This window comes from Sus scrofa, chromosome 13 (assembly GCF_054392235.1).
Source record: "Sus scrofa isolate SSC_HxYL_T2T_F1_AM1 chromosome 13, Sscrofa_HxYL_maternal_Yorkshire_Landrace_v2.0, whole genome shotgun sequence".
Taxonomy (NCBI): Eukaryota; Metazoa; Chordata; class Mammalia; order Artiodactyla; family Suidae; genus Sus; species Sus scrofa.
Window position 1 is genome coordinate 161,016,807 of NC_139395.1, and position 26,954 is coordinate 161,043,760.

The 26,954-nt window shown below is 39.7% G+C and overlaps 1 protein-coding gene across 10 annotated transcripts in view; it reads left to right on the plus strand.

The window, feature by feature from the left end:
* Positions 1–25,507, plus strand: part of USF3 (upstream transcription factor family member 3) — a 56,881-nt gene extending 31,374 nt beyond the window's left edge. For 6 of the 10 annotated variants that reach the window (XM_084986784.1, XM_005670202.4, XM_084986788.1 and 3 more), the window contains 3 exons: positions 1,924–2,006; positions 7,904–8,000; positions 12,327–25,312. In XM_084986784.1, coding sequence (XP_084842910.1) covers positions 1,924–2,006; positions 7,904–8,000; positions 12,327–18,826 — 6,680 coding nt within the window. In that variant the 3' untranslated portion in view covers positions 18,827–25,312. 10 annotated transcript variants of the gene reach the window in all.
* The last annotated feature ends 1,447 nt before the right edge of the window (positions 25,508–26,954 follow it).

Below are 26,954 nucleotides of genomic sequence, written 5' to 3' on the forward strand. Positions count from 1 at the left end.
AAAAATGCTCAACATCACTGATTATAAGAGAAATGCAAATCAAAACTACCATGAGATACCACCTCACACCAGTCAGAATGGCCATCATTAATAAATCCACAAATAACAAGTGCTGGAGGGGCTGTGGAGAAAAGGGAACCCTCCTGCACTGTTGGTGGGAATGTAAACTGGTACAGCCACTATGGAGAACAGTCTGGAGATACCTTAGAAATCTATACATAGAACTTCCATATGACCCCGCAATCCCACTCTTGGGCATCTATCCGGACAAAGCTCTACTTAAAAGAGACACATGCACCCGCATGTTCTTTGCAGCACTATTCACAATAGCCAGGACATGGAAACAACCCAAATGTCCATCGACAGATGATTGGATTCGGAAGAGGTGGAATATATACACAATGGAATACTACTCAGCCATAAAAAAGAATGACATAATGCCATTTGCAGCAACATGGATGGAACTAGAGACTCTCGTACTGAGTGAAATGAGCCAGAAAGACAAAGACAAATACCATATGATATCACTTATAACTGGAATCTAATATCCAGCACAAATGAACATCTCCTCAGAAAAGAAAATCACGGACTTGGAGAAAAGACTTGTGGCTGCCTGATGGGAGGGGGAGGAAGTGGGAGGGATCGGGAGCTTGAGCTTATCAGACACAACCTAGAATAGATTTATAAGGAGATCCTGCTGAATAGCATTGAGAACTATGTCTAGATACTCATGTTGCAACAGAACAAAGGGTGGGGGAAAAATATAATTGTAATGTATACATGTAAGGATAACCTGACCCCCTTGCTGTACAGTGGGAAAATAAAAAAATTATAAAAAAAATCTGTTCTTAGATAACAGTAAGTACTACTGTTAGATAATTCAGAAAAAAGGTGAGCTGTACTTTATTGCTTTGTGGCAGTTTTTTTGGCCATATTAATAAATCTGTTTTTTTTTTTTTTTTTTTTTACCAAATGAACTAAATCTTTTTATTCGACTCAAATGTCACATGGGACCATAAATATATTCTGATAGTAACTTATTGAGAGAGAGTAGTCGATGTCATTGAAAAGGATGTCCTTATTGCCAGATTGTGAAGCAAAAAGTATATATTTTGCAAAACACATACTACAATCTGAAAGATCATCTTCTTAGAAGCCCTAAAATCCTCTGGTAAAACTAACAGAAAATAGCTAAGAATAATTTTTCTATTAACAGTGTTTTATAGGGACTATTCAGAGCATCACTTCCATTTTCTTGCTCATTTCTTACAATTTTTAAAGTTGTAGATGCAAGCCTAGAACATTTCTCAGTTCATTTGAGAGGCCGTCATTTGTCCAGCTCCTTAGATGGGAAAAACCTATCTGTGGCCGACATGAATAGCACAGAGCCCATAGGAAAAACTAAACCAGTGCCTTTTCTCATCTATTTTAAGTCCCAACTAATAGCTCTTTCTATTCCAAAAATGCCTTCTAGTCAGCCTAAAAGGTGTTTTAAGGTTCTTGCATCTATCTACAAAGGTCTAATTTGCCCATTTGCTATTAAGAAGCAGCTTTCTAATGACATAGCTTGTCAATAGTTTCTTGAAATGTAGTTATCATTAAAATTTCTAGTAATTATCTGAAATGTAATATAATAATGGCCTAACAGTAATATAATATTGGCAATTTGTGTTTATAATTTGAATTTAATTATTATACTTCCCATTGTTTAAAATCCTAATAAAAGTTATGACATATCTATTTCCATAACACTAGTCTTAGAATATCTTAGAAATCTTAGTATAGTTATTTGTATTCAGTAGATACTGTTTGATAAGACTTTCTTAGGGATTTCTTTACCTAAAATTTCTTTACCCAGGGAGAATGAGGCACTTTGGCAGTAGTGCTGCAAGGTCTGATAAATGGATTTTTCCCTCTATCTAGTGGAGAGGCATAGAAAGAAGAAAATCAATGCTGGGATAAACAGAATAGGAGAGCTGATCCCATGCTCCCCTGCGCTGAAACAGGTAAGAAATCCACTCATACTTTCCTTCATTATTTGTTAACAGATAACTCCCTAAAGTGTTTTCTGTGCTCAGAATGATTATTTTTGTTTCCTGCCATTAGTAGCTTTTTTGAAGTTAATAATTACCACATTGTTTTTCCTTTGCTCAATTTTCTATGTACCTATTTTAATTCCTCCCACACCTTCAATAGTATTCTAGTACAGATTTCTATCCACGCAAATAAATGGACCATATAATTTCTAGATCATTAAGATCTCGAAGTCCTGTGATTGCATTTATGTATTTTGCCACTGATTTACCAGGCATTTCTTTTACTTTCTGCCAGTCATGTTTTTTACTAACTTTAAATTCTTACCTAGTTTCTTCTAAGGATCTTTTCCTTATTTTATTCTCCATATCCTGTCAACCTCCATAGTACTTATATCTCAGCTTATTAAAGCTAACAGTTTTCCCTAATGAAATAGCTTTTTGTTTCTTCTGATAATAAAGATAAAGCATGCTCACTAAAAATAAAACAAAACTAAACAAAATTGAATTAATATGGAAGGCATAAAAAAGTTTAAAAAGTAAGCTGACATCCCACTGCCCAGTTATAGCTACTATTAAAATGTCTGTTAACTATTAACCATTAACACTCTTAACATGTCTCCCCAGACATTACTTTAAGAATATATCTGTGTGTATGCATATATATATGTGTGTGTGTGTGTATATATATGTATGTGTATATGTGTGTGTGTATATTTTATAACCTATTTTGTAATCTACTTTGTCATTTTCACTAAATATATCTGTGTGTATGTATATATATACATTTTCACTGTCTTCTAGTTGTTTTTATTCCTCTATATTTCAGTATATAGTAGCTGCTCAATAAGTATTGGTGTTTGTCCAGTAAAATATTCCTCCTCTTAGCTTTTATTCTTATAAGTTCTCTGAAAGGTAACAATTTTTTATTTCTTGGTGTCCTAGAATGTACAATGGATGTCAGTATTTGGCTCCCAGAAGCTGAGTAGATTTAGATTTTCTTCACTATTGCTATAGGTCCCCACTTTCTTCTGTAGTAGAGAAGCAGTAGGTAGGCCTGATCAGGTTCTGCCTTTGTCTCAACTTTTATTCTTTTATTTTTTGTTTTTGGCCATACCTGCAGCATGAGGAAGTTCCTGGGCCAGGGATCAAACCTGTGTCACAGCAGTGACAATGCTGGATCCTTTAACCATTAGGCCATGAGGAACTCCTGTCTTTGTCTCAACTTCTGGTTTAAAAAAGCATACTATCTTATTTTTAGTTTGATGTGGACCCTTTTGTTTATTTTTGTTATCATTTCCCTTGATTGAAGAGATAGATCAAAAAGAAATATTGGTACAGTTTATGTCAAAGAGTACTATGCCTATGTTTGTTTGCTTTTTGTTTTTTGGCTATAGTATGGAGCAGCTTGATATAGGAGCTCAGTTCCCAGACCAAGGATTGAACCCAGGTCAGAGGGATGAAAGCTGTGAATCTTAACCACCAGACCATCAGGGAACTTCTGCTTATGTTTTCTTCTAGGAGTTCTATGGTTCCCAGTCTTATATTTAGTTCTTTAATCCATTTTGACTTTATTTTTTATATACAGTGTGAGAAAATGTTCTAATTTCTTTCTTTTATGTATAGCTGTCCAGTTTTCCCAGCACCACTTATGGAAGAGATTATCTTTTCCTCATTGTATGTTCTTGCCTCCTTTGTCATAGATTGACCATAAATGCATGGGTTTATTTCTGGGCTCTCTGTTTCATTGCTTTAATGCCAGAACCATACTGTTTTGATGACTGTAGCTTTGTAGTAAAGTCTGAAGTTGGGGAGCATGATTCCTCCAGTTTCATTTTTCTTTCTCAAGATTGCTTTGGCTATTTGGGGTCTTTTGTGTTTTCATACAAATATTTGAATAGTTTGTTGTAGTTCTGTGAAAAATGCCATTTTTTGATAGGGATTGCACTGAATCTATAGATTGCCTTGGGTAGAATGTTCATTTTAACAACATTGATTCTTCCACTCCATAACACAAAAATTACAGGCCAGTATCACTGATGAACACATGCAGAAATCCTCTACAAAGTGTTAGCAAATCAAATTCAACAGTGGTACACTAAAAGGATTATAAATAGTGATCAAGAGGAATTTATCCCTGGGAAGCAATGATGGTTCAGTATCTACCAAGCAACCAATGTATTACGCCATATTAATAATTTGAAGAATAAAAATCATATGATCATTTCAATTGATGCAGAAAAAGCTTTTGACAGAATTCACCATCTATTTATGATTAAAAAAAAAAACCTCTCAACAAAGTGGGTATAGAGAAAACATACCTCAAAATAATAAAGGCCTATATTATATATGAGAAGCCTATAGTTAACATCATACTCAATAGCAAAAAACTGAAAGCATCTCTTCTAACAAGAGAAGGCCAACTCTCACCACTTTTATGCAACATAGTATTAGAAGTTTTAGCCACAGAAATCAGATAGGAATAACAAATATAAGGAGTCCAAATTGGAAAGGAAGACGTAAAACTGTCACTGATTGCAGGTGACATGATACTCTTCATAGAAAATCCTAATGATACCACCAGAAAACTACTAGAACTTATTAATGAATTTAGTAAGGGTTCAGGATACAAAATTAATATACAGAAATATGTTACATTTCTATATACTGACAACAAACTATCTGAAAAAGAAATTAAGACAACCACCCCATTTATAGGTGCATTAAAAATAATAAAATACCTTGAATAAATTTAACTAAGGAGGTAAAAGGTACTCCTTACCTAGAAAACTATAAGACACTGATGAAAGAAGTCAGAGATGTAGCACATCTTCTTGATCCACTCCTCTGTTGATGGACATTTAGGTTGTTTCCATGTCTTGGCTATTGAAAATAGTGCTGCAGTGAACATCGGAGTACATGTGTCTTTGCGAGTCATGGTTTTCTATGGATAGATGCCCAGGAGTGGGATGGCTGGATCAAATGGTAGTTCTATTTTTAGTTTTCTGAGGAATCTCCATACTGCTTTCCACCAATTTACAATCCCACCAACAGTGTACTAGGGTTCCTTTTTCTCCATACCTTCTCCAGCACTTATTGTTTGTAGACTTTTTGATGCTGGCCATTCTGGCTGGTGTAAGGTGGTACCTCAGAGTGGTTTTGATTTGCATTTCTCTAATAATGAGTGATGTTGAACATCTTTTCATGTGTTTCTCAGTCATCCCTATGTCTTCTTTGGAGAACTGTCTGTTTAGATCTTCTGCCCATTTTTTGATGGGGTTGTTTGTTTTTTTGGTATGGAGCTGTAGAAGTTGTTTGTAAATTTTGGAGATCAACCCCTTGTCAGTTGATTAACTTAAAAAGAACAAAATCCCGGCATTCTTAGCAACATGGATGGACCTAGGAACTATCATGCTAAGTGAAGTCAGCCATACAATGAGACACCAACATCAAATGCTTTCACTGACATACAGAATCTGAAAAAAGGACAGACCGAACTTCTTTGCAGAACAGATGCTGTCTCACAGACATTGAAAAACTTATGGTCTCTGGAGGAGACAGTTTGGGGGGTGGGGGGATGTGCTTAGGTTATGGGATGGAAATCCTGTGAAATCAGATTGTTATGATCATTATACAACTACAGATATGATAAATTCATTTGAGTAATAAAAAAAATAAAGTAAAAAAAATGTCAAAGATGACACAGATGGAAGTATATACCATGATCAAGGTTTTGAAGAATTCATACCATCCAAGATATATTTTTAAAAATTAAAACAAAATAATGTAACTTACTATTTATAGTATCCTATCTGGATTTTTAAAAAAAGATTTAAAAATATATATACATATGCATGTATTGGCATAGTGTATTTCTAGAAGGAAACACTGGTAACTTTATGGTGGTTGACTCTGGAAAGGGGTCTCTAGAGCTAAAGTCAAAAGGAATGTACTTTCCATTATCCCTTTGTATAATTTATATTTTTACATATGCATATATTATGTTTTCTGTTTTAAAAATTTTAAAAATACAGGAACTTGGAGTTCCCGTCGTGGCGCAGTGGTTAACGAATCCGAATAGGAACCATGAGGTTGCGGGTTCCGTCCCTGCCCTTGCTCAGTGGGTTAACGATCCGGCGTTGCCGTGAGCTGTGGTGTAGGTTGCAGACGCCGCTCGGATCCCGCGTTGCTGTGGCTCTGGCGTAGGCCGGTGGCTACAGCTCCGATTCGACCCCTAGCCTGGGAACCTCCATATGCCGCGGGAGTGGCCCAAAGAAATAGCAAAAAGACAAAAAAAAAAAAAAAAAAATACAGGAACTTCAATGTAAAATACAATTTTTTTGGAAAAATTTTAGGAATGGAATATACTGGGAGCATGACACCAAAACTCAATCAAGTGACACTGTTAATCTCAACCTACTATTTAGAATAGTTTGTAGTTGTGGTTGACAGAGTAAACAATAAAATTAAAATCTAAAATCTTTACTTGGTCTTGAAGGCCCTCTCTCGCCTCTCTCCCACAACTCTTTCCCCATATTCTTTTCTTTCTTTTTTTTGTTTTTTTTAGAGTCCCACCCACAGCATATAGAGTTTCCCAGGCTAGGGGTCCAGTCGGAGCTGCAGCTGCCGGCCTACCCCACAGCCACAGCAACACAGGATCCGAGTCATGTCTGCAACCTACAACCATAGCTCATGGCAATGCTGGATCCTTAACCCACTGAGCAAGTCCAGGGATCAAATCCGAAACCTCATGGTTACTAGTCGGATTCATTTCCACTGCACAAAAACAGGAACTCCTGTAGATCTTTTTTTTTCTTTCTTTTTTTTTTTTTAGGGCCACACTTGGGGCACATGGAGGTTCCCAGGCTAGAAGTTGCATTGGAGCTACAGCTGCCAGCCAACACCACAGCCACAACCTTTCCCCATATTCTTTACTCTCGCCTCCTTACTGTTCTTGCAACACACCAAATTCAGCCCTGCCTGAGAGCCTTTGTCCTAGCTGATCCTGCTACCTGAACCCCCTTCCTCGAGATATCCATAAGGGCATATTTTCTTGTACTCCCTTCAGATTTTTGCTTAAATATCACCTTACAGAGAGGCCTTTCCCAACCTCCCTATACAAAATAGATGATGGCAGAGTGTCTTAGTTTGGGTTGCTATAAGATAATTATCATAGATCTACTGACCTCAACAACAGAATTGTATTTCTCACAGTTCTGGAGGCTGGGGAGTCCAAGATCAAGGTGCCAATTGATTTGGTTCTTGATGTGGGCTTTCTTCCTGGTTGTGTCCTCACATGACAGAGGGAGTGATCACCTCTCTTATGCCTTTTCTTTTAAAGGCAGGGATCTCATTCATGAGGGATCTACCCTCATGACCTAATTATCTCCGAAAGGCCCCACGTTCAAATATTGTAACATCAGGGATTAGGATTTCAGCATGAATTGAAGGGGGACACAAACATTCGGTCCATAGCACAGACTAACCTCTGCTATCTCTCTGGACCCCTCTTTACCCTACTTTATTTTTCTTTGTATAACACTTACCACCATCTGATTGTCTGTATAAATAAATAAATATATATGTATATGTGTGTGTGTGTTATACATATATATAAAATAGAATAATTTATATATATATAATAGAATAATTTCTCATAAATAGATAATATTACTCAAGGTCAGGAACTTTGTCCCTTTTATTTATGACATCCCCAGTACCGAGTATAGAGCCTCAATAAATACTTCGTAAATGAAATATGAACAGTAGAAGCTTTTGAATATGGCACTGGTTTAAATTTGGAAAAGATACATAGCACACATGTTCTTACCCTTCAGTGAAACTTTTAAATGGTTTATTTTCTTTGACAGAGCAAGAATATGATCCTGGACCAAGCCTTAAAATATATAACAGAATTGAAAAGGCAAAATGATGAACTCCTGCTTAACGGAGGAAACAATGAACAAGGTAAAGATTTTAGGATTCTTACTTTTTGTTGTTTTTTTTTCACTGTCAGGCATCTGTGTCACAGTGCAACTTTATATAAAGATACAGAAGGCTTTTTTGCCCCCAAATATTATTAAGACCTTGCATCCTGTGGGCCTGTGAGAATAGTGTTGCAAATAAATTCAAATCCTAGGTCATCTCCTTTCTCCCTTCTTTGAGCAGTTCTAATCTTGTAGGCATACGTAATTTTGATTTTATACTCTTTTTGTACTTCATGTTTGCTTAACTCATGATACAAATAATACTGGGTCTCCTTTATTCCAACGACTCTTCGAGCTAGGGGAATCCCATAAGAGGATGTAAGGGAGAGTCCTGCTCAGTGTAACTTAAAAAGAGATACAGATATGCCTATGCCAAGACTTAACTGAGAATTAACTCAAAAGGCTGAAACATTCAGTTCATAATTGTTTTTTTTTAGTTGTTATTTCCCCAATACAATTTTTTTTTTTTTTACTGTATAGCATGGTGACCCAGTTACACATACATGTACACATTCTATTTTCACACATTATCATGCTCCATCATAAGTAACTAGACAGTTCCCAGTGGCCAGTGGTACACAGCAGGATCTCATTGCTAAGCCATTCCAAAGGCAATAGTTTGCGTCTATTAACCCCAAGCTCCCCATCCACCCCACTCCCTCCCCCTCCCCCTTGGCAACCACAGGTCTATTCTGCAAGTCCATGATTTTCTTTTCTGAGGAAAGGTTCATTTGTGCCATATTTTAGATTCCAGATATGTGACATCATATGGTATTTGTCTTTCTCTTTCTGACTTAATTCACTCAGTATGAGAGTCTCTAGTTCCATCCATGTTACTGCAAATGGCGTTATTTCATTCTTTTTTAGGCTGAGTAGTATTCAGTTCATGATTGTTTACATTGCATGTAATGCTTGCATCAGACTGCCTGATCATTTAATGATACTTAATTTTAGTGGTGACTTTTTTATGCCATCAGATGAGCTCCATTTTCCCACTTGTACTGGAGAGGTTTCCTTATATCAGCTGAAGAGAAAAATATTCCAGGCAAGTAGAAAGCTCCAAGTGGTAGGCCAATTTGAACTGGTTTATTTATGTCTCTGACAAAAGCAGAGACAGAATCTCCTGTGACAACTCCATAGGTCACCTTAAAAAGGAGAGAAACAAAGACAGGATTTGTGGAAATGGGGGCACGGGCGGGCTTTGTTTATTGGCAGATGCAAGAAGGATGTTGGAAGGCATTCCGAATTCTTGTTTCCTTTTAGCTGGTTGACAACTCACCTCCTCCCCTCAGTTAGCTGTCTTTTATGATCCAGGTCCTGTCTTATGATGCTACCAGTCAGTTAGATACATAGTCAATGTTTGGTAAACATTTTGAGGCACCCCCAAAAAGGATGTTGAGGCTAGAGTTTTGTATATAGACTTTTCTAATGAGAGCTCCTCTGGTTTCACAGCCCAGAGTCTGAGGCAATCAAGTTATTAGGGAAAAGGGAAACCTGAAAAAATACAAGTTGCATGGGGTTCAGGAAGAGCTGAATAACTAGGCCAGGGGTTGGGGCAACACCTGAGGCCCCTTGAGTCCCCGTGTCATCATCTCTGTCGTCATCCTTTCTTTCATTCTTTGTTGTGCATCTGTTTTCTCTTCTCCCAACAGTTTCCTCCATGTACTCACTGTCCACAGGACAGTCTTGCCCAGTAGCCAGGGCATTGGCCTTGGGAATCAGGCCTATTCGAGTCTTGGCTTCCTTTACTCGCTCAGTGACTGCTCAGTTACTTAAGCTCGCTATTCATTCATTCATTCATTCATTCATTCATTCATTCTTAAGGCCACATCCGTGGCACATGGAGGCTCCCAGGCCAGGGGTGGAATGGAAACCACAGCCACTGACCTATGCCACAGCTCACAGCAACACAGATCCCCAACTCACTGAGGAAGGCCAGGGGTGGAACCAGCATCCCGATGGATACTAGTCGGGTTCATCAACTGCTAAGCCATGACGGGATTTCCAACTTAAGCTCTTTAAATCTCAGTTTCTCTATCCTAAAATGAGGATAATCATAGCATCTTTCTGGTTAACTTTAGCCCAATCATATAACTACTCTGAACCTGTTTCTTACATCTAAAAGTGGTGATGAAAATGGGTAGTTCCCGTCTCAAGGTTGTCATGAGGATTGAGAGACAGCACTTAGAGTTATCTAAGGTAAAGCACTTAGAGTAAAGCCTGGGAAATAGTAAATGTTTGATAAGGGTTATCTGTGGTTGTTGTTATTATTATCATCAAATGAGGCAGTGAATGAAAAGCGCCAGGCATATCGTAAGGGTGCAGTAAGTGAGGACAATCATCTTTATTATTTGGTCTATGATAATTGTCCTTTAATTTCTAGTCTGTGGCACATTGGCATCTTTCTTAGTTTAAATATGTCAGAAAAACAATCTGATAATCTGTCTCAGCTCCTTCTGTTGGGACAGAACTTTTTATTTTTTTATTAAAGTATAATTAATTTACAATGTTGTGTCACTTTATGCTGTACAGCAAAGTGACCCAGTCATACATACACATACATTCTCTTTCTTATATTATCTTCCATCATTGTCTCTCTAAAGAGACTAGATATAGTTCCTTTGTTATACAGCAGGACCTCATTGCTTATCCATTCGAAATGTAATATTTTGCATTTACTAACCCAAAACTCCCAATCTGTCCCACTCCCTCCCCCTCCCCTTTGGCAACCACAGGTCTGAGTATGATAATCTTCAGTTGAATCCATGTTGTTTCAAATGACATTATTTCGTTCTTTTTTATGGCTGAATAGTATTCCATTGTATATGTGTACCATATCCTCTGTATCCATTCATCTGTTGATGGACATTTAAATTGTTTCCACATCTTGGCTATTGTGAATAGTGCTGCAATGAACATAGGGGTACATGTATCTTTTTAAATTATAGTTTTGTCTGGATACATGCCCAGGAGTGGGATTGCTGGATCATATAGTGGCTCTATATTTTAGTTTTCTGAGGAACCTCCATACTGTTTTCCATAATGGTTGTATCAGTGTACATTTCTACCAACAGTGTAGGCAGGTTCCCTTCTCTCCACACCCTCTCCAGGATTTGTTATTTTTAGGCTTATTAATGATAGCCATTCTGACTAGTGTGAGATGGTACCTCATTGTAATTTTGATTTGGATTTCTCTAATGTTAGTAGTAATTTTTTCATGTGCTTACTGGCCATCCATATGTCTTCTTTGAAGAAATGTCTATTTAAGTCTTCTGCCCATTTTTTTGATTGGATTGTTTGTTTTGTTGTTGTTGAGTTGTATGAAGTGTTTTTATATTTTGGAGATTAAGCCCGTCACTGATTTAATCATTTGCAACTGTTTTCTCCCATTCCGTAGGTTGTCCTTTCTTTTCTTTCTTTTTTTTTTTAAGGGCTGCATCTGTGGCATATGGAAGTTCTCAGGCTAGGGATCAAATCAGAGCTATAGCTGCCAGCCTACACCACAACCACAGCAACACCATATCTAAGCTGCATCTGGGACGTACACTACAGCTCATGGCAATGCCAGATTGTTTAACCCACTGAGCAATGCCAGGGATTGAACCCATGTCCTCATGGATACTAGTTGGGTTTGTTACTGGTGAGCTACACTGGGAATTCCTATCTCTCTCTCTCTCTCTCTCTTTTTTTTTTCTTTTTAGGGCTACATCCGTGGCATGTGAAAGTTCCCAGGCTAGGGATTGAATTGGAGCTATGGCTGCCAGCCTATACCACAGCACAGCAACACAGGATCTGAGCCATGTCTGTGACCTACACCACAGCTCATGGCAACACCGGATCCTTAACCTACTGAGCAAGGCCAGGGATCAATCCCGTACCTTCATGGATACTAGTCAGTTTCGTTTCTGCTGAGCCACAACGGGCACTCCTGTTGTAACATTTAAATGCTATTGTATTGCTGTTCAGTATTATTTTCTTAGCATGTAAATGTTATATCAGTATGTATTTCCTTGCCTCACTTGTGTAGCTCCCTATTGGGAATTTTTGAATTTGGGAATTTTGAGTCATTTTTGACCTTTGAATTAACCTTTAAAGATGCATACTTTTCAAAGGATTGGATTAGAGGTTTGAGATGCCATTCTAAAAAGAAGAAAGAACTTGCCTTAGAAAAGAGCTGGAGATTCTCAGTTGAAGTATTCAGAATGCTAATATTAGAATCCAGTAGTTTAAATATAGCACTTTCTTAAATTATTCTAAATATTGACATTTAGAGGTAATATTTTCCTTTTTGTTTTTGATATTGTAGCTGAAGAAATAAAAAAGCTACGGAAACAACTGGAAGAAATTCAAAAAGAAAATGGCCGATATATTGAATTACTAAAAGCCAATGACATATGTTTATACGACGACCCTACAATCCACTGGAAAGGAAATCTTAAAAACTCAAAGGTCTCTGTTGTTATTCCCAGTGACCAGGTTCAAAAAAATATCATTGTTTATTCCAATGGGAGTCAGCCTGGTGGGAACAGCCAGGGAACAGCTGTTCAGGGGATAACCTTTAATGTTGGTCATAATTTACAAAAGCAAACTGCCAATGTGGTGCCGGTGCAGAGGACTTGCAATCTTGTGACTCCTGTGTCTATTTCTGGAGTTTACCCTTCTGAAAACAAGCCATGGCATCAGACCACAGTTTCTGCATTGGCTGCCAACCAGCCTGTTCCTCTTTGTCTTCCTGCTACCATTTCTGCTCAAAACATTCTCGAGCTTTCCACCTCCGAAAGCGAACCAAGCGTGCTTGTTGCCTCCAGCGGCTCACTGATCGCTGTTCCCGTTGGGCCTGAACCACCCCAGCATCGTTCACTGCTCACATGTCTAAATGATCAAAATTCTTCTGAAAATAAGAGCGGGCAAGAGAGCCCCAAAGTACTGAAGAAAATGGTCCCTTGTGCCACGAGCATCTCCTCTACCTGCTCAGCAGCTGCCACTAAAGGACACCATGGAAGCAAGTCCTGCCTGAGCATACAGGACTGCAGAAGTGAGTTTCAAACAATCTTCGTTGTTTCCGTGACCACCACCGTCTGCTCCCAGCCTCCCAGATCTGCAGGTGATTCTCGTCCAGCAAACACTGGCAAGGGTGCAGACGTGACAAGTGTTACTGCAGTGGTGGTCCCATCTGCCCCTGGGGGAGGGAAGACCACCACTGCTGTAAGCACCCTTTCTGCAAACCCTATGGACAATGGTTGGACTCTTTCTTGTTCTTTGCCTTCCTCAGCTGTTAGTGCTTCAGATTTGAAAAACATTAATAGCCTTACCCGAATTTCCTCAGCTGGAAACACACAGACGACGTGGACTACTTTGCAACTGGCAGGAAACACTATTCAGCCCTTAAGCCAGACACCGTCTTCTGCTGTGACTCCGGTATTAAATGAGTCTGGTACTAGCCCCACGACAACCAACCACAGTAGACATATGGCTACAGGCATCAACTTGAATAATTCCTGTCCTGCAGATGGGCAACCAGTTGAGCAAGTAGTTGTAACCTTGCCTTCTTATCCATCTTTACCTATGCAGCCACTGATTGCTCAGCCACAAGTTAAATCTCAGCCTCCAAAAAATATTCTTCCATTGAATTCAGCAATGCAGGTGATTCAGATGGCACAGCCAGTTGGGTCGACTGTTAACGCAGCTCCAGCTAATCAAAATGTTATCATTCTTCAGCCACCCAGCACCACCCCATGCCCAGCAGTGATGAGGGCAGAGGTTCCCAACCAAACAGTAGGTCAGCAGATAGTAATCATACAGGCAGCTAACCAGAATCCTTTGCCACTCCTTTCAGCTCCACCTCCTGGTTCTGTTCGACTCCCTGTCAATGGAGCCACTGCTATAATAGGGTCTAATAGCTCTGTGCAAAATGTTTCAACCCCACAGACTTTTGGAGGAAAGCATCTTGTCCACATACTACCAAGATCTTCATCTTTATCAACGTCTAATTCAACACCAACTTTTTCTGTTACCATGTCGAACCAACAGCAGCCTCAAACCATTTCCCTAAATGGACAGCTCTTTGCTTTGCAGCCCGTGATGTCTTCATCAGGAACTACAAGTCAAGCCCCTATGCAAATTATTCAACCCACCACCAGCGAAGATCCAAACACCAATGTTGCCCTGAATACATTTGGCGCTTTGGCCAGCCTCAATCAAAGCATATCACAGATGGCTGGGCAAAGCTGTGTACAACTGCCTGTTAGCCAGCCTGGCAATCCTCAAACTGCTGCAAACAGTCAAACCACCCCAGCTAGCTGTGTTTCGTTAACAACGACTGTAGCACCTCCTCTGACAACAGATAGTTTAGTCACACAACCCAGTACTTATAATCTCGTGACCACTCCCTCAATGAACACTGTAGCTTGTTTGCCTAACGGAAGGTCAAAAAGGTTAAACAAGAAGCCGGGTGTCAAGAAACACTCAGCTGCTAACAAGTCAGCCTGCCCCCTGAATGCAGTTGGAGATGCAGGCAAGTTAGACTGCCCCAGCACCGAAGGCCCTGCAGAGCCGTCATGTCATGATGGCCTTCTGGACGGCCTCCCTGTTGTGTTACCATCTGTCACAGTGTCGCAGGTCGACAGTGTAAGTGTTTCTGGTTCACATTCTTTGGACATTCTGAATTCCGAATCAGTGATGCCTGAATCTGTACCCAAATCTAGGTCAGCAGAAGAGTCTGGCCTTCCCTCCCAAGACTCTGTCACAAGTGAACATTTTACAATGGCCCCAGCAAAATCCAAAGATTCTCTCCCTGTTTTGCAACGAGAGACATCTCAGGATAAGCCACCAACTAGTTTGGCATTGCCAGATGCTACCAAATCCTGTACATCAGCCAATGTGTTGATTTCGTCTGCAAAGGATCCCCACATTTTGGTTTCTCAGGTTTCTGATTTGTCATCTACCACGAGCACTGCAAGCACTGGCTGTGTTTCTGAGGTAGAAATCATTGCCGAACCTTGCAGAGTTGAGCAGGATTCATCAGATACAGTTCCAGCCACAGGTCTCTTAAAGGGGCAGGGTTTAACTGCATTGCTGTCTGGTCTTGCTAAAGAAAAAGATCCTCAAAAATCCTCTCTTTCAGTCCAGGTGGACCATCCTGACTTTGCTTCAGAAAATTCTAAAATCGTGGATTCAAGTGTTGATTTACATCCCAAGCAGGAGCTGTTACTGATGAGCAGTGACGATAGAGACCCAGGCCCGCATCCTCCCTGCATTCCCGATCAGGAGGTTGTCAACGGGTCTTTGCTCACCAGCAGGCAGGCTGACTCTCCCATGTCGACTAGCTCTGGTAGTAGTCGTAGTTTCTCAGTTGCATCCATGCTTCCTGAAACAACCAGAGAGGATGTTGCCAGCAGTGCAACGACTAATACGTGTGACGGCTGTACTTTTGTAGAGCAAACTGACATAGTCGCTCTTGCAGCCAGAGCTATTTTTGAGCAGGAGAACCTTGAGAAGGGAAGGGCTGGCACCCAGGCTGATATAAGGGAAGTTACTTCAAAGCCTTCCGAAGCATCCTCAATAGAGGGAGACCAGACTTTCAAAACACAGACATCTAAAGAGAATGGCCCAGGACGGACAGAAGCAACAGCCAATGAATTTAATTCTCAGGATTCGATTGAAGCCACTGTGGATAGGCCCCTTGAAAAACCAAGTTGTTCCGTAGGAATCAAAACATCAAATACTTCTTTACAGGTTTCAGCTTCTCAGCCACCAAGCATCACCAGTTTAAGTGTGAACAATCTTATTCATCAGAGCAGCATCAGCCATCCTCTGGTCAGCTGCACGGGTTTATCTCAGACTTCAGAGCAAACAGCTGTTCCTGTAACAGTTAATCTGACAGTTTCTTCTAGCTCCTATGGCAGCCAGCCTCCCGGACCATCTCTGATGACCGAATACTCTCAAGAACAGCTAAATACGTTGGCTGGTACCATATCAAATCCACAGATTCCAGAGCCACTCTTGAAGCCAAGTCATGAAAGCCGTAAAGACTCTGCTAAGCGTGCTGTCCAAGATGACCTTTTACTGTCTTCAGCTAAACGTCAGAAGCACTGTCAGCCAGCCCCCCTCCGGCTTGAAGGTCTGTCCCTGATGAGCCGGACTCCAGATAGCATTTCCGATCAAACTCAAATGATGGTCGGTCAGATCCCCCCTAACTCTTCAAACCCAGTCGTGTCTGTGTCTCTGAGCAACCCAGCACATGGAGATGGCCTTACACGATTATTTCCACCAAGTAACAACTTTGTGGCCCCTGCATTGAGGCAAACTGAGGTTCAGTGCAGTTCTCAGCCTTCTGTTGCTGAACAGCAGCAAACTCAGGCCAACCAACATCTCCAGGCCTTGCAGCAGCATGTTCCAGCTCAAGGGGTGCCTCACCTGCATAGCAACCATCTCTACTTAAAGCAGCAGCAGCAGCAGCAGCAGCAGCAGCAGCAGCAGCAGCAGCAGCAGCAGCAGCAGCAGGCAGGGCAGCTCCGAGAGAGGCATCACTTATATCAACTGCAGCATCATGTGCCACATGCAGAAAGCTCTGTCCACTCTCAGCCCCATAACGTCCACCAACAGAGAACTCTGCAACAGGAAGTTCAGATGCAGAAAAAGAGGAATCTTGTTCAGGGCACCCAGGCCTCTCAGCTTTCTTTACAACCCAAGCACCATGGAACTGACCAGGCCCGACCCAAGAGCAGTCAACCACACCCCCACCATCAGCAGATGCAGCAGCAGATGCAGCAACACTTTGGAAGCTCCCAGCCAGAGAAGAGTTGTGAAAACCCCTCAACTAGCCGGAACCATCATAACCATCCCCAGAACCATCTCAATCAAGATATTATGCACCCGCAGCAGGATGTGGGAAGCCGGCAGCAAGGTTCAGGGGTTTCTTCTGAACATGTATCTGGGCATAATCCAATGCAGAGGCTTTTGACCTCGAGGGGCATAGAGCAGCAAATGGTGTCCCAACCGAGTATTGTGACGAGACCTTCAGACATGACCTGTACGCCACACAGGCCAGAGAGAAACAGAGTTTCAAGTTACTCCGCAGAGGCACTTATTGGAAAGACATCTTCTAATTCAGAGCAGAGAATGGGTATATCAATTCAGGGTTCCAGAGTTTCAGATCAGCTTGAGATGAGAAGCTACCTTGATGTTCCTAGAAATAAAAGTTTGGCCATTCATAATATGCAGGGTCGTGTGGACCACAGTGTTGCCTCAGATATCCGCCTCTCTGACTGTCAGACATTTAAACCAAGTGGAGCCAGTCAGCAGCCCCAGAGTAATTTTGAAGTACAGTCTTCAAGAAATAATGAAATTGGGAACCCTGTATCATCCTTGAGGGGTATGCAATCCCAGGCTTTTCGAATAGGTCAAAACCCTGGTCCGCCACCAATTGACCGCCAAAAGAGATTACCCTATCCACCAGTTCAGAGCATCCCAACAGGAAATGCTCTCCCACCAAGGGACAGTGAAAATACATGTCACCAAAGTTTCATGCAGAGTTTACTTGCCCCTCACGTTGGTGATCAGGTCATTGGGAGTCAGAGATCACTCTCGGAACATCAGAGGAATACACAGTGTGGCCCTTCCTCTGCAATCGAATATAATTGTCCCCCAGCTCATGAAAGTGTCCACATTAGAAGAGAGAGTGAGAGTCAGAACAGGGAGAGTTGTGACATGTCCCTAGGTGCAATTAACACCAGGAACAGCACCTTGACTATTCCTTTTTCAAGTTCTTCTTCCTCAGGAGATATTCAAGGTCGAAACACAAGCCCCAATGTTTCGGTACAGAAATCCAATTCCATGAGGATTACTGACAGTCATGGCACCAAGGGCCACATGAATCCTCCCGTCACAACCAACATGCATGGGGTTGCAAGGCCAGCTTTGCCGCATCCGTCTGTGTCTCATGGAAATGCTGACCAAGGGCCTCCGGTACGGCAGACTAATTCTTCAGTCCCCCAGCGATCAAGGCATCCCTTACAAGACAGCAGTGGTTCCAAAATTCGTCAACCTGAAAGGACCCGCTCTGGAAACCAAAGACATAGTAACGTCTTTGATCCAAGTCTTCCCCATCTTCCTCTGGCCACCAGTGGCAGTATGATTCTTGGACGCCAGCAACCCCCTGCGGAAAAGAGAGGGAGCATTGTTCGCTTCATGCCCGAGAGCCCACAAGTACCTAATGATAATGCTGCGCCTGACCAGCATACACTCTCACAGAATTTTGGCTTTCCTTTTATTCCCGAGGGTGGCATGAATCCACCAATAAATGCTAATACTTCTTTCATTCCACAGGTTACTCAGCCTAGTGCCACTCGAACTCCAGCCCTCATCCCTGTAGATCCTCAAAATACCCTCCCCTCCTTCTATCCTCCTTACTCTCCTGCTCATCCCACCCTGTCCAATGATATTTCGATCCCCTATTTTTCTAATCAGATGTTCTCAAATCCTAGCACAGAGAAGGTAAACAGTGGAAGTTTAAATAACCGATTTGGGTCAATTTTGTCTCCTCCCAGACCTGTTGGTTTTGCTCAACCAAGTTTTCCTCTTCTGCCTGATATGCCCCCAATGCACATGACCAACTCTCACTTATCCAACTTTAATATGACATCATTGTTTCCAGAAATAGCTACAGCTCTTCCTGATGGCTCAGCAATGTCACCTTTGCTTACAATAGCAAACTCCTCTGCTTCTGACTCTTCCAAGCAGTCCTCAAACAGACCTGCCCACAACATAAGCCATATTTTAGGTCATGATTGCAGTTCAGCTGTTTAAATCCTGATTGATTGAAGATAAATGTAACGGGTGAGATTACAAATGTGTTTGTGTGTGCATTCACATATACATGCACGAGAAGAAAGAGATTGTGTGAGTGTATCCCCATGTGTTTGTATAATCAATATTAGGTTATTTTCTGAATGTAGGGAAGCCATGTCAGAAATGATGTGAATACTGGGTGGTCAAAAGCAAATTATCTATCTTTCAATTTTAACTGGAAAAAAAATTTTAAATTTCCAAGCAGATTTACATTTTAAAGTTTGATTTCTGATCTGATTATTCCCTAGATATTAATCGGCTGGAAGTCAGGGGAGATCATCTAAGCATATACTGGGTAGTAGGGAGGAACCTAGATTTTAAACTTGATTGTTGATGATTTTGTAAACTAGATAGTTGAGTTGCACTCCAAAAAATACAGACGGTTCGATACAACACTGTGGCTCATAACCAAATGCTGGCCTGTGTCAGCATTTAGATCAGTTTCTTACCCACAGCAGGTGTTGAGTTGACGTAGAATGAATGCCCATAATTAAAATCAAGCCATTAGCAAATCAATGAGTTATTTAATCAACCTTTATTCCCAAGGTTTGGTTTAGGTAGAGGCTTCTTTCTTACTTATAACAATTCCTAAATTGTCTGAATTTCATGTCTTGTTCTCTGAGTTGGGGAGTCATGTTATCCTTTAATGTGCCAAGATTCTGTAAAGCAAAGGTCTTCCTTAAACAAGTAGCCTTAAAGTGGAACGCTGAAAAGCAAAGTACACAGATGTTCTCTGTTTTGTACTTGCATTTTGCATCAGGCCATAAGGATAAAAGCAGTTGTATTGTCAAATTTTGTATGTGTTCAGTTAAAGATTGTCATTTCATTCATCGAGTTTTGTTTTAGTATTCTTTGTTCTATTTGCTCTTGAAATAAGTTCTTTTACATTTGTTTAATCATTAGGGACTGATCAGAAAATAGTGTGTTTGAATCCACACAATTATTTGAGCCTTACTTTTTAAATATTTCTGAACAGAGCCTTGAGCTCTGTCAGTATTTTCATTTACTGATATTTATATTTAAAATATGGCATTGTATATTGCATTATTATCCTTCATAATAGAATTATAATGAGAAGATGAATTTATTAATTATTTCTCCTGATGGTAGATGTGAAATGGTGCTTCAAAGAATTCTTTATATGTGTGTGAGTATGTGTGTACTCAGACATAGATTTTAAAGTATAAACTGGCTCTTTGAAAACAGGCCTGTCATCTGAAAATGGGAAATTGGGACCTGCGACCTGCTGAAGTGTAGAAGAACTTGATGTTGGGGTTTTTTTAAACCCCACTGAAGTTAATAATAAATTTAAAACAATTATATTCAAAATTCACCTATTGAATTTTGAAAACCTTACTAAGAACTAAGAAAATGATTATATGTACTTATATTCTCAAACCCATTACATTCTGTTGTTGTTATATTCTGCCAAAAATGGGATGGAGTGGGAGATATAAACTGTTCTATCTGCTCTGCTAACAAAGTGAACCCAGAGACCAGCATTTTAGTTTTTTTCTCCTTAAAAACGAACCTCCTAATTCTTGGTTAGAGCAGTTAACTTCAGTGAATACCTCTATTAAAGACTCAGCAAAAGGGTCGTCTGTGCCTCTTCAACTGTTCTCACCAAACTTTCCTATATCTCTCTCGGCAGCTGGCTGAAGCAGCCTCCCGGGGCAAAAAAAAATATTGAAAACAAGAAAAATGTCTCTATTTTCTCCATTCAAAATGGTAATGGGGAGTAATAGGAGAGCTTTATGAATAATTTACTTAAACACAACAACAGTTAAACACAGTAAAGTATTTGAGGACTTTCCGGCGGCTCAGTGGGTTATGGATCTGGCATTGGCACTGCTGTGGCTCAGGTCGCTGCTGTGGCTCGGGTTCGATCCTTGGCCTGGGAACTTCTGCATACTGTGGGTGCAGCCAAAAAAAAAAAAAAAAAAAAGTTTAATTGAGGAAAAAAATGAGGTTTATAACACACACAAAATTATCTTAACTGAGTTTTAAGCTTTAACATTCAAGTTTTTCTTTGTACTTGAAAGGTCCAGGCAGCCCTTTTCAAGGACAGTTTTCAATGTATTGGGCTATTGGTTCTTCCTCCACATCCCTCTTGGTTTCTCACCTCTCAGCTTCTCCTCTTTGTGTCTGCTCTCCCCTTTGAACGCTGCACACAGATATATCCCCACGGTGGGCGAGTTCTGAAGAACTAGGGACTGTTAGAACTAGAGACTGTTAGAATTGGAATGAAGGTAACGGGCTAAGGAAAAGCTCGATTTGAAAATTGCAGGGGAAAGGACTCCAGTGTGGTACTTGCAGATATTTCTCTGTTGCATCAGTTGCATTTTTTTCTTGCTCAGTTCTGTTCAGAGATACTATTTACATTCCTCACAGATTTCATTGCAAGAATATAATGCTTCCCAAATGAGACTCCCAAATGAGTCTCTTTCCCTCAGTAAGGCTTATTTGACCATCTGAGGAAAGAAGGACCATATGCAGATAATTTGGCCCCTACTTACATCTAGCTTTAATTATCTCACACACATGTCGTAAGAGATTATTTTATATATGAACTCAATTCTGAAAGTGTTCAGATCACAGTAATCTTATTGGATTTATAAGACTGAGTGTATGAGATTTACCAGCAGTATTAAATATTGGTCATTAGAGCTACATGATTTGAGGGAGAAAATTTATTATTTAATATCTATTGATCTCTGGGTATAATTTTTTGCCAAAGGAGTGCATAGTCAATTTTGGTTAGAGTAAATTTACCATTATTCATGGTTTGCTAATATATGATTATAGAAGGTAAAACCATTTCTACAAATAAATTTGTTGTTTCTAGAGGAAATACACAAACTTACGCATGAGTCATAAGTGAGAGTCATTGATCAAGTAATTTCTCTCTCTTATAGTGTTATTGATCACATAGAATTAGTTTCAGAAAGTGGTTGATTCCTCTAAATATTTAACATAGTTAACTTAAAAAGGGGGGGGGTGGCCATGCTCAAGGCATGTGGAAATTCCCAGGGCAGGGATTGAACTCACAACCACCGCAGTTGACTCGAGCCGCTGAAGTGATAACTGCCAGATCATTAACCTGCTGCCCACAAGGGAACTCCTCAACATAGTAACTTCTGTTGAGGTGAAAAGTGTCAGATTTCTCATCATGCAAAAACTTTTAATGTGTCAATCATGGATAAAAAGTCAACTTTGATGTCATTCCTTTTTTTGATACATACCAGTTGTCTGGGGATGTTTTATACTGCTCCAGGAAATTTATTTTTGGGGTGTACCAGAGAAGGCACCCTTTGTCTAAGCAAGGAGTGTAAATTCCAGAATGTTCATGCTTTATAAAATTTAATGTATCAGAACTGTGGAAAGAGAAGAACGAGGAGGACATTTTTTTGCAGCAATTTTCAGTCCCATATCAGGGTGAACTGTGATGAGGATCCGTTTTTTAAAATCAGCCTTCTTTTTTTTTTGTCTTGTTTTTGTTTTTTTTTAGTTTACATGTATTAAAGTTTATTTTGTAGCAAGATCAAAAAATGATCAAAACACTTCCAAGCATTCATTTTCCAAATGTTTTTTCCTTATGTAAGTTTTTAAAATAGTGGTGATGTTCTCACTCCTTGTTAAAGCAACACAGTGACTTGGAAAAATTAAGTGGTCATTTTTCAAAATTATATTCTTTTTAAAAAATTTATTGGAGTATAGTTGGCTTACAATGTTGTATTAGTTTCAGGTGTACAGTAAAGTGAATCAGTTATATATATAAATATACCCATTTTTTCCCACGTATAGGTTATTACAAACTATTGAGTAAATTTTCCTGTGCTATATGGTAGGTTCTTATTAATCATCTATTTTGTACAGAAGTGTGTATATATTATTCCATCCTCCCAATTCCTCCTTCCGCCCAATGGTTTCACCTATGGTAACCATAAGATTGGTTTTGAAATCTGTGAGTTTGTTTCTGCTTTATAAATAAGTTCTTTGTATCATTTTGATTAGATTACAAAGTCAGCATTCTTAATATGCAAAACTGCTTAAACATTTTAAAGATAATTCATTTACCTTGCTCTTGCCTTCTAACTGTAGCCATTTCATGGAGTGGCTAAGATACGCCAATAAACTGTGGAAATAGGTTTTTTTTTTTTTTAAATACATTTTAATGGGAGTAAAGTTCTAAAAATTTGAGGAAGTGTAATGACTCACTAACATCCATCTTCTTAGCTTTATCCTTCCTTTGATATGTAAGTACCTAGGCTCTTAGTTTCTTCTGTCTGTTCCATGTCAAATAGGTGGCAGGGAACCTGGTCATTTCCTTAGCGGGAGGATTATTCCTCTACCCTGAGACACTGATTGGGCAGGGCATCTCCTGGATTGGTGTGTGCTAGGGATTCACAGTTCCGATGCCTGGCCTTGGGAACCCCTGTATTTCCTATTCTATTAAGGGGAAACGAGAGTTTCTCAAAACAAAAGTAGTTCAAGATTGACTGAAAATATTTAATGTGCCATATAGTTCTTTTCCTTGTATTGGTGAGTTTTGTTTTTTGTTTTTTGTTTTTCCCCCATGGAGGAGTAAAGAAAGGGCAATGGTGGTACCGAAATCAGATGGCTTTGGGTTGATATCCTTAGGAAACTGGAAGTCATTGTTCTACTTCTGTTGTCTCTATATATCCTGCCTTTACCCAGAGATAATCACCTATGGCTGTGTATTTCCAGAGGGCAATGATAATGTGATGATTTTATGATATCTATATGCAAATTAAAGGCCAGAAATTAGTAAATTAGTTTCTTCTCAGATACCTTTTTGGATGATACCATTTCTTCTTTCCCAGAGTTTAACAGAAAAGGGTCCTTTTTTTTTTTTTTTTTTTTTTTAACTTAACCCTATTCTCCTTGCATCCTCTACTTCCTGTGTGAGCCTAAGAGTGTTTCTACTAGAGTCTGTGGGGGACATCAAGTTCAGATTGGGGCAATACAGGTGTTCTGGGAAGAAGTGTTGAGGACCTTCTTGGACATGAGCTTCTAGTAGTGCCTGCATGCCTCTACCCTGAGACTGCACTTTACCTGCAACTGTGCCTCTGGTCCTCGGACCAGCCATTGGAACAGACTGCTCGCCCACTCCTCTGTTACAGCAAAGGACCGGTCGGGGTGGTGCATGCTGTGTAACCAAACACCTAGACGACAAGTACAGCTGATGTTTCTCACTGTTGCCTTATCATTCTCTGAGCCATCTTTGATGCCAATCTTGTACAAAACTTAGTAGTTAGACTCAAAACTCCTTTTAAACTCAGAGCTTGTGTGTGGTGGTCATTCAACATCCTTATTTCTAGATTTGCACAAACCTCATCACCTGTAGTCTTTTTCTGGCCCAGGTGTGCGTTCAGATCTTCATAAACATGAGCCAGCCTGGGTTGAAATTATTGGGGATAATATCCAAATTGGTGTTATTTTGGGCAACTGCTTAATTTTGTCACTAGAGATTTCATGAGACATAGGAAGATAATCTTTAGCTGTAATTTAACACTTAAAAAAGGATCATTAAATCTTTTTTTTTTTTTTTTTTTTTTTTTTGGTGCAGCTGTGTGTACAGCTACATACCATACTATGTCATAGGAACTTAAAGTTTACTCCGTATAAATCCCCTCTTCACTCTTCTGGACCTCTGTTCCCCTATCCCCGAAGTCTTAGAACCATTTTTCATCTGTGAGGTCATTGAGGCACTGGACTTGACTATATTGGGAAGTTTTGGGGAAGTTGAACTGTTGATCTTCCAAGAAGAAAGGGACCAGACAGTGTTGCTTAAATGCTGCAGTTGTGTTACTGTGAAGAAAAGATTTGCTTCCACTTTCAACAGGAGATATATATATGTGTGTATACACACACACACACACACACACATACATATACACACACATATATACACATATATATTCATTTCAGTAAAAGTGGGTGGAAAAATCTGAGAACATACTTATCTTTACAAATTATTTATAGATACACTGGGTGAGAAGCTTATTGTAGGGCAGAGTCACCAGAAAAAAATTGAACTGTAGTGCTTTCAATCGTGTATGTAATATTTGTATCTATTCACATGCCAGCAATGTTGGCTGTGCACTGTGTCCTATTACTGTAAATCACCTGGTTTATAATTCTGATGGGAACTAATTTGTTTTGTAATGGAATCCAGAGCAGATATGTATAATATGATCAGGATTGTCCTACAGTTGTAAATAAGAATAGGTCCTGTTTATTTTGACATCTTTTTACAAATACATTGTATTAGGGTGTGAATATTCTGAACCATGCTCTTGTTTAAAGTTTTGAAATTTTTATTGGTAAATGTAACATTTTAATGGTTGTAATAATTATTTGTATAGATATGAATATAGTATTTTATTTAAGAAAATAAACTTTGCATTTTTGCATTGTGAATTCTGTCTTTTCTGATCATTGCCTGTGCCACTTCAAACCTGGTATTAAAACCATTTGTCTTGAATACTGAAGTTTCATATTCAAGTAATCTTTAAATCTGGCCCAAACATCTGAAAATGACACCATGACACATTTCCCATGGGGATTGTGTTTCTGATCAAAGAGTCAACTTCAAATAAATTATAATTATGATCAGTGCTCTCTCTCTCTCTCTCTCTCTATATATATATATATATGTATTATTTTGTTCGTTTGTTTGTCTTTTTGTCTTTTTAGGGCTGCATTCGCAGTATACAGACTTTCCCAGGCTAGGGGTTGAATTGGAGCTGTAGCCGTAGCAACTCAGAATCCGAGCTGAGCCATGTCTGTGACCTATACCACAACTCACAGCAACGCGGGATCCTTAACCCACTGAGTGAGGCCATGGATCGAACCCAAGTCCTCATGGATACTAGTTGGGTTCATTAACCACTGCGCCATGATGGGAACTCCAGTGCTATATTGTTGAAGGAAACTGTACACCCCTATACTTACTGTAAAAAGTAGAAGTAGAATTTCAGATTTGGAAGAGAATTGAGAAATGATTCCATTTAAGCTCTCCTTCTTGTGTACATATAGTGGAGAAAATTGAAGTGTGGAACTTTGGGACAAGAATTAGGTCTTTTATTACAACTACCCACATCAACTTGGTCACCTCTCACAAGCATGAGGGTTGAGGGAAAAAAAAACAGGTTGTGGAGAAACTTGCACAGTATAAAGCTATACAAAATTTAAATACCTATAAGTCAAACTATTTATTCTTTGGGGTTAGCTTACAGATATGGTAAAAATTATAAATTAAGGAAATGACCAAGCCAAGTTCAGGATAATATACACTTTTTATTTTCTTGGTCACACCCACAACATACAGAAGTTCCTGGGCCAGGGACTGAACATGGTTGCAACCTGTGCTGCAGCTGCAGCAACACCAGATCCTTATCCCACTGCACCACTGGAACTTCCAGGATAATGGATACTTCTCAGGAAAGGAGAGAGAGGGAAGGTATCAAGAGAGGAATTTCAAAAACATTGGTATGTTCTAGTGAATTCTCAGGTGTTCATTTCGCACCTGAAATTTTTGTTTTATGAATGTATAAAACATATCCTAATATTAGGAGTTCCCTGGTGGCCTAGTGGTTAAAGATTCAGCATTATGACTGCTGTGGCGTGTGTTCAATCCCTGACCTAGGAACTTGTGCTTGCCGCAGGCGTGGCCTAAAATAAAGAAATAAAATAAAACAGGTAAAATGGTGACCTTGGAGAGAATTTATTCCCACGTGTCCCACAGGAAATTCATGCTCGCAAACAAATTAACACAATATTATAAATCAACTATACTTCAATAAATTAAAAAAAAAAGAAAAAAAAAGAACTCCTAGAATGACTGATCGGGGGGAAAAAAAGAAAATATAAATTACCAATAAAATGAGGAGTTCCCATAGTGGCTCAGCGGTTAACGAATCTGACTAGGATCCATGAGGACACAGGTTTGGTCCTTGGCCTCCCTTAGTAGGGTAAGGATCTGTCATTGCTGTGAGCTGTGGTGTACGTCACATGCGAGGCTTGGTTCCTGCGTTTTTGTGGTTGTGGCAAAAGCCCGAAG